The sequence below is a fragment of the Aulostomus chinensis genome, chromosome 9, assembly GCF_037954235.1.
Source record: "Aulostomus chinensis isolate RoL2024-O1b breed Wild chromosome 9, RoL_Achi_v1.0, whole genome shotgun sequence".
Taxonomy (NCBI): Eukaryota; Metazoa; Chordata; class Actinopteri; order Syngnathiformes; family Aulostomidae; genus Aulostomus; species Aulostomus chinensis.
Genome location: NC_141328.1, coordinates 4,251,361 through 4,259,462, shown reverse-complemented (window position 1 = coordinate 4,259,462; position 8,102 = coordinate 4,251,361). Strand labels below are relative to the sequence as shown.

The 8,102-nt window shown below is 44.0% G+C and overlaps 1 protein-coding gene across 7 annotated transcripts in view; it reads right to left on the bottom strand.

Annotated features, from left to right (window-relative positions):
• Positions 1-460: 460 nt before the first annotated feature.
• src (SRC proto-oncogene, non-receptor tyrosine kinase) overlaps positions 461-8,102 on the bottom strand; it is a 31,762-nt gene continuing 24,120 nt past the window's right edge. For 2 of the 7 annotated variants that reach the window (XM_086213206.1, XM_086213210.1), the window contains 7 exons: positions 7,157-7,306; positions 6,875-7,030; positions 6,565-6,744; positions 5,724-5,800; positions 5,491-5,644; positions 5,237-5,368; positions 463-3,531 (listed from right to left, as the gene is read on the bottom strand). In XM_086213206.1, the coding sequence (XP_086069332.1) occupies positions 3,323-3,531; positions 5,237-5,368; positions 5,491-5,644; positions 5,724-5,800; positions 6,565-6,744; positions 6,875-7,030; positions 7,157-7,306 (1,058 nt within the window). In that variant the 3' untranslated portion in view covers positions 463-3,322. Of the gene's footprint in view, positions 3,532-5,236; positions 5,369-5,490; positions 5,645-5,723; positions 5,801-6,564; positions 6,745-6,874; positions 7,307-8,102 lie in introns of all 7 variants that reach the window. The other 5 variants (XM_086213209.1, XM_086213207.1, XM_086213208.1 and 2 more) reach the window with 5 other exon arrangements.

The window sequence follows — 8,102 nt, the reverse complement described above, 5'->3', positions numbered from 1 at the left end:
TTCAGAGGTAGTGAGTAAACGTACAGCGATTCCACCACCGTGAGTAGAACTGCTGTGTTTAATGGAGCAATAGTACCACTTCCGTTGGATAAAGTGAGACAAGAACATGTGGAACACGGCACCCTGTTCCCTCAAAAAGCACAGAGCAGACATTTGAACGTCTAATAAAAACTACTTAGAAACTCAGCAATAAAACATTTATTTGTGGCCTTAATCTGTGAGTGCTACTGTGCGTGTTGCTTGGGGATCTCTGCGTGGGAGAGACCTCAGATGTTTCTTATGATCAGCTCCATATTTATTTAGCATATTTTGAGGCGTACTTTCGGAAGTACAGGTTTGCAGTTGTTGCATGTAGGAATAGAGGACAGACTGAAACTGTCCCCCTCGATCAGAGGATAAATCTTTCAAGCGTGTTCACGGTGCACTGGCATCAAAACTTAATGAAATTGCATTTTTGTAAGAAGTGAAAATGCCAAGGTCAATCCGTTGCAATTAATAAACCAGATGGTATGCAATATACAAATTTTTATTCAAATGTAATTCAGCAGGATTTATCAAAGAGCCATTTATCAGGAAAAAAAATCCCCATTGAATACAGTAGAAAAGAGGATAGAGTGTCAGAATATCACAGATTATAAAATATCTGCATAGCGAGAAAAGGAGACCCACGGAACCCGGCAGCAAACGTCCTTGTTAGCGAGGCTGAACGCAGGCAATGTGACCTTCTCGTGCATTTTATTCCCATAATTTTTTTTATTTTTTATTTTTATTTTTTTGCTCTAAGTTGAGACGGAGCAGGAGAAGAACGAGGTGGCGCCACACGACCTCGCCGAAACCCTGCAGGTCGATGCATTCACGGCGGCATCGGCCATGTCCACAGGACACAGAAGACAGATATCGAGCTCCCTCCATCTGTGGCGGCCTCGTCCCCTTCTGAACCGCGTTCTTTAATCGACGCCGTGCTTTTTACGAGCGTTCCGAGGCCGATCACGCCGGACGATGGAAGGACGCAGCTGGTCAGATGCGGGAATGTTTGGATGTAGACGCTTATTTACATTTAGCAGCCTCAGAAGCAGCACCAGGATGATTGATAGATCGTCAGGATGTAAACATCTGTGGTTTGATTGTGATGCTGGTGGATCGGCGGTGACGGTGCGTCCGGGGGAGAAGCTCAGGGGAGCAGTTTTGAATTCTGCCGTATTGGGAAATGTACAATCAAAAGTTTCACAGAAATACGTGCACAAATAAACATACTCGCAATGTAAAAGTGTCTCAATATACTTATATTACTAGATGTTATTAAGTACCATGAACATTAAAGGATGAAAGCAAAATTGGGTTATTTTAAAAGAAATAAATTATAAACATGATGTATATACAAAAATAAACATTACTGATATTTACAATTACATTTCAAGATGCCAATTATTTTGCTGTATTTGGGAAGGCTTTCTGGTCATCCTCCTACTGGCTGGAGGAGGTATAACCTCTCACTTTCTGTCAGTTAACAAGCAATATAACAATTTCTCCAGTGTATAATTATGATTTTGAGGAAAAAAATGCACAAACAAGGGAAATGCTGAGGCTGATTAAAGTAGGAGTCGACTTCATTTAATGAAGATCAGGATTGAAAGGAGACATCATAGATTGTTCACCTCATTTTAATTTGAATGCCTGAAATCAGCGCTGTGCTGGTAACCTTGATGGTGCAGGATCTCCAAACAGAGGATTATCTTGGACTCTGCTTTCACAAACTTCATTGTAAGAAAATCTCAGCGTAGTAAAATACACTTTTACACAGTAGAAGAGAGTACAAAAGAAAGAGTTTTCATTGGCACAAAAAAAAAAAAAAAAAAAGAAATTCCTTGCAGCAGAACTCTAGAAGTCGTCTCCATCCTGAGATGACCGGTGGTGATCAGTAGCCATTTGTTTTTGTCACAATCAGAAAGTGTTGCCTAGAGACAGACTCCGCCTCCTCTCTGCCTTGTGTCTGTCAACCAGCGATAAAGCAGTTCATCCAACAGATGAGTGAGAGTCAGATACTGAAGGTGTCATTTGTCGTACAAAATCTCACAGCTGTCGGTCGCCTCGGTGATGCACGAAGAGCGTGTTCGTCAAGCAAAGATGAAGAACGTTCCAGTGGATCCAGGTCAAATAGGGGATACATGTTAAGTAAATCATCCAAGTATGAAAAATGGAAGACAGGGTCAAACCAGATGTGTGGTTCGGTTGGGATCCCGCGGGGATGTGGTAAAAATCTTGATGTGGAGCTTTCAGCAGGACTTGTGTCCAAAATCATCTCTTGACTGTTTGTTGTTGCTGTGTTGAAGAACCATCAGCAACAAAAGTAGCCCCAGGAAAGAAAGTGCACGGGGAAGAGCGAGCGACGAAGGAAAGCAAACCTCCTTGGTTTTACAAGGTGTTGACTGACCTGACAAGCAACATTGTACCGTGCCATCAGCGAAAACAAAACCACAGCTGATTCCCTCCTTTCAGACCAGTCCCTCGGACCACAGTGGAGAGCGTGAAAATGACTTTGGAAAGACGCAAGTGTTGCAACTGGAGCCAGAATAGAACTGACCGTGCCAGAATGCCGTTGCCGTGTTATACTGACAAACATACTGGTCCATGCACTCTTGCAGATGCACATGCTGAGTTTCGCGCATGCGTTGACGCACGTACAATCATTGTCATTCTATTAGGTACGGCTCATTAAACTGATGCAGTGTAAAACAACAGCCCACCAAAAATCCTCCCTTCATGAGGATAACAACCAGTTTCTATTCCATCTCTTTAGAGAAATGTTGATTTATTTAAACGGTCATGTTGGAGGCTGAACCATAACGCCAAGGACGGCTATTTTTCTAGGCTAACCTGGAAGTTAGCAGCGCAACGGGCTGACTCGATCAATGGGATTTATCATGCGATTTTAAATCATTGCCAAAAAAAATAAGCTCTGAGACAAAACAATCATTTATGAGTTTTTGAGACACATTAATGTATCAAAATGTGTGAACCGCTGATCTTATGCATTCAACTAAGAACCCACTGAAAAATCCCACCGAGTTTGAAACAAGGGGTCCGCATGTTCAACTGTGCCAACTTATTTTTGGAATACTACCACAACTAGTTCCTGCGCCACTTACAGCCTCCACATTTACCTGTAAAATAAACAATATCCTTAAACAGATGAACTAAAACTTGAACATTATAATCCTCATGAAAAGAGGGTGTCTTGCAGCACTGCTCCAGTAGACTGCTGTGGGTCTCTCTGGATGTACAGTACCTAATACAATGGCAAGTGAGTGTACATGTTCAGCCGTTACAGGTTCTCTCCCGGCTGGTACTGAGGCTCCGTGGAAGTGAAGTAATCCTCCAGGAAGCCCTGCAGGTACTCAAAGGTGGGCCTCTCCTCTGGCTCTTTTCTCCAGCAGGTCAGCATCAAGTCATGCATCGATTCGGGACACTCCGCTGGACACGGCATCCTGTAGCCCCGCTCCACCTGGTCTAGTACCTCCCTGTTCACCATACCTAGGAGACAAAAGGTGCCCGTTAATCACATGATTGTTTTTGACTGATCGGCAGTGGGAATGATGCCGTGTCAGTGACGTTACTTTTAGCAGTAACAGAGGAATTAAACAAGGGCCATGTACAGCATTTCCTGTGTTTTAAGTGTATTATGCATCCGAGCCACTAGATCAGGGGAAGGGAACCATGGGCCATGGAGGGCCGTGTGTATGCAGGTTTTCCTTCCAACCAAACACATTAACAGCTGATTCCACTGATTAACACTCCTCTGTGGCTGAAGGTGTGTTGATCAGTGGAATCAGCTGTTAAAGTGTTTGGTTGGAAGGAAAACCTGCATACACACAGCCCTCCATGGCCCATGGTTCCCTACCCCTGCACTAGATTGTACTGGAGGAGTATGGTCAAGGCCGAGGCTCGGCCAAGTCATGCTAATCGTCACTAAAGTGGTGGGTAATGAAGGCAGGGAGCAGTATTGTGCGTCATTGGAAGTCTGAACAGACATGCTGTACGCAAATAAACAGATTTTGACTTAAAGTGTCAGACAACACAGTTTGTGTCTGAGTACACGTCCATCTATCCATCCACCATTAGCCTTGGTCACTCAACATTACTCTATGACATGACCGCAAATACAATGTGTGAAATTAGGTATTTATCCATTTTTTTTCAAGAATTAATCCAGGCTACTTCTGCAAATGCAGCATCAGAAGAGTCCTGTTGTTGTTACGGCTACACATGGATGGTCAGACTGTAGCTTTTTGAAATTAGTGCACCTCTACGATCTGACTTTATCGGACAAAGGGCTGAAATAAAACGTTAAAGTGCAATCTATGTATCGTGAAGCTGTTGGAACTCGACATCAAGAGCCTGACAAACACACGGAAAGCACCCACGCTAATGCTAATGCTAACGCTAACGCTAATGCTAAGCTGACTGTGAGAGATGCTGCCTAGGAGACAAGAGGGGCAGGGGACAAGTGTGGGAACCAGTATGTTAGAATTCCTTTATTGCTACTCTTGAATGAATGCATATTTTATGCGTGGAGTGTTTGTATTAATTGCTTTGTGAATGACCTCCTGCAGGTCAGGCTAACCTTTAAATGACAGGTGCTTCGTCTTCGGAGCAGTCCTAAGACCTTGCACAGCTTGCATAATCGAGGCTTTCTTTGCATCCTTTGTTTATTGTGTTATTCTATATTTAAGTGTTGTAAAAAACACAAGGACAATGACCCTCACCCTGCTTTTTCCCTTCGAGCATGCATACAAATGCCTGATAGTCTCCACCTAACTTATTAGAAGTCAAGCTGATGTTGCCATAGAGACGAGGTTATGCCCAGTGATAACGCTATTAATACACAGCATAGAATAACTGTAATAGACAAATTCAAAACTACTTGTCCAATCAGAGGAAGAATCTTCTAAAATGTCGGTATATCAACATGTGTAATAAAACCAGGATTCCAAACTAGAGCAGAAACTAGATTAATAAGTGATGCATTGCCTGACAGAGGCAGTAGGATTGGAAGGAATCTTTCAAATGAGAGCAAACATGCGTCGTTTACTACATTTTGAGACTCCCGGTCATCAATCTGTCTGCTTTTAAATGGATTGAGCATGGCGTCAGCAGCTGCTTCACAGGAAAACTAGGCACATAAGATAAAGATATTAAACCCTCAGATGGAAAGGAGGCCTGAATAATTGTCCCTTGCCTGGATAGGGCACCCGGCCTTTGGTAGCCAGCTCAGTCAGCAGGATCCCGAATGACCAGACATCAGATTTAATGGTGAAGCGTCCGTACAGAGCCGCCTCAGGGGCCGTCCACTTGATAGGAAACTTGGCTCCTGCAAAACAAATTTGTGGAGCAAGATAAGATGAGACCGTCGTAGCAGAGATAAAGTAAGACAACATGAATCATGGATTTTACCAGGCTGATAAATTAAAGCTGACTCTCTTGTGCTCCTACCTTGTCTGGCGGTGTATTCGTTGTCCTCTATGAGGCGAGCCAGACCAAAATCAGCCACTTTGCAAACCAGGTTATCTCCCACCAGGATGTTAGCAGCTCGGAGGTCTCTGTGCACGTAGTTCATCCTCTCTACGTAAGCCATCCCTGAAGCGATCTGAAACAGAGGCGCGTTTCTGTGAAAAACACCAGAACTCTTCCTTAAAAAAGGTGTGGTAGAAATAATCTGTCCTGACCTGTGACGCCATATCCACCAGTTGAGGCAGGCGAAGCATCTTACCCATGTCACCTTTCAGGAAATCCAGTAAGCTACCTGTTCATAGCAACACAGGATAGAGGCTGAGCAGGCGTGGTCAAACATGTCATTGAAATGTTACTGTTCGTTGTGTTAGGGGCATATTTCACTTGAGAGCCGCCAAGTTTGATTTTGTTTGTGTTAATTAAAACAGCTCAAAACATCTTTGTCTTCTCAGGTAGTCAAGGCATCAACTCAGACTTTAATCCTCCAGGAATACGTTTTGGGTTTTTTCTCAGAATTTCAAATTTAAGCTTCCAGTCAGTAGTTTTGTTCGCTTTTAGAGAAGCAAGTCACTGCGGAACTCATCCTCACGTCTACTCAAATGTATGGAAGCCCATTTTGACCAGTAAATAAAACAAAAAGGTAAAAACATAGGCTTGATCATACAAATATTCCATTATCATTGATAATAAAGCGGAATTATGAGATTAAAAAGTCACAATTTCTGAGATAAAAAGATAAAAAGAAAAATGAGCAAGAAAGTTAGAATTATAAGATCAAATTTATGATGACATGATGAGATTCCATATCCATATGCCATACAACGTCACATCACATCATTGCAATTTTTTTTTAAAACTCAAAACTGACTTTTTATGTGAAAATTTTGACTTTTTATCATCATTTTGACAATTCATCCCAGAATTATGACCAATATTCGGATATTTTTATTAATGATTTTTACTGGGGGAAATGGGCACCGAAACAACATCTTGTTAACAACACTGAAATGATGTAACAACACTGAAATGACACGAAAACTGGGTGTCCACGCTGACCTTGTCCCATGTACTCAGTGACGATGTAGATGGGTTCCTCGGACACCACGGCGTAAAGCTGAACCAGCTTTTCATGCCTGAGCTTCTTCATGACCTGGGCTTCCTCGAGGAAAGCCTCGGGGGACATGGTGCCAGGTTTCAGAGTCTTGATCGCCACTCGGGTCGTACCATTCCATGTTCCTGATAAAAGTAAAGAGAAAAGAAACCGTTCATTGCAACTGCTATCGTCTATTACTGGTGCCTGTGATGAACGTGCCTTAAACACTCGTTCATGGAGATTGTTTAAGAAATGGATGAATCCGGTGCGTACCCATCCAAACCTCTCCGAAGCAGCCCTGACCCAGCTTGAGGTCGAGGCGGAGGGACTCTCTGGGGATCTCCCAGGCATCCTTGGCTAAGCCCTGAGTCTGAGGCTTCAGCACGGGGCAGATGTCTGTCAGGCTGTGACACAACCCATCGGCATGCTCTGGAAAGAGAAGACCCACATGGTGGTGATGATAATTTCCATAGACTCCCCAGGTCATACAGACACCACGAGGAGGGACAACGTGACTCATGAGGGGAGTCGAAGTGACAGAAGAGTTCAACTCACTGCGGTAGTGATTGACAAGCTGCTGCAGGGTGCTGAACTGCGTGCGTGACGTGATGTAGAAGCCCCCGCTGTCCAGCTTCCTGATCTTGTAGTGCTTCACATTCAGCCCTTTGGTGTTGTCATAGTCCAACACAGACAGACAGTAGGCACCTGGAGAAGAGACGACACAGGGGACATGAACAAGACTATCTGGATACAAACATTTGTTATCTCACTGGGCAAAACTGTACTCGTTTTTTTGTTTTTTTACGATTCATATAAAATTCCATTTTCTATCATTGTATGAATTTTGTCTTGGAAATTGAGAAATTACTGTGAAAAATAATGATGACTGCAAAAATCTGATGGATAAATGAGTAGAAATAATCATATCATCATACGGATTATAATAAACAGAAATTTGGAGTGACTTTACCAGCCACCAGAGGGCAGTGTTAGTCAACAGAACCAGCTGAATCACAGCAACCCATGGCAATGCTCCCCCCTCCTCCAGTGTGAACCGGGCAATATGGCCCACGGTGGTGCGGTCCTCAGCCTCCACACTGACCTAATTCTGTCTGGCTCACCCACCCAGTACCTCTGCACTGCTCCTGCTCACCACCCTTCCCTCCAACATCCCCACCCTGTCCCCCTCTCTCAATCTATGCAGAGCATATGTAGTCACATCCTGTAACACTAACCAACAGGAATCCGATGCTGTTCGAGTGTACACACACACACACACACACACGCACACACACGCACACACGCACACACACACACCGAGCCAGCTGAAGCCACAACGACTGTGCGGCTGCAGCAGAGCAGCTGCCTATCAGAACTATCTCCAGACGGAGTCCCACAGGCGTCACATCCAGCCTTTTTCCATCTGCTTGATTCGTCTCTCGTTTAAACCCTCGCCGCCGCACAACTGACATGGCACAGTTGGCCGCACAGCGAACAGCAG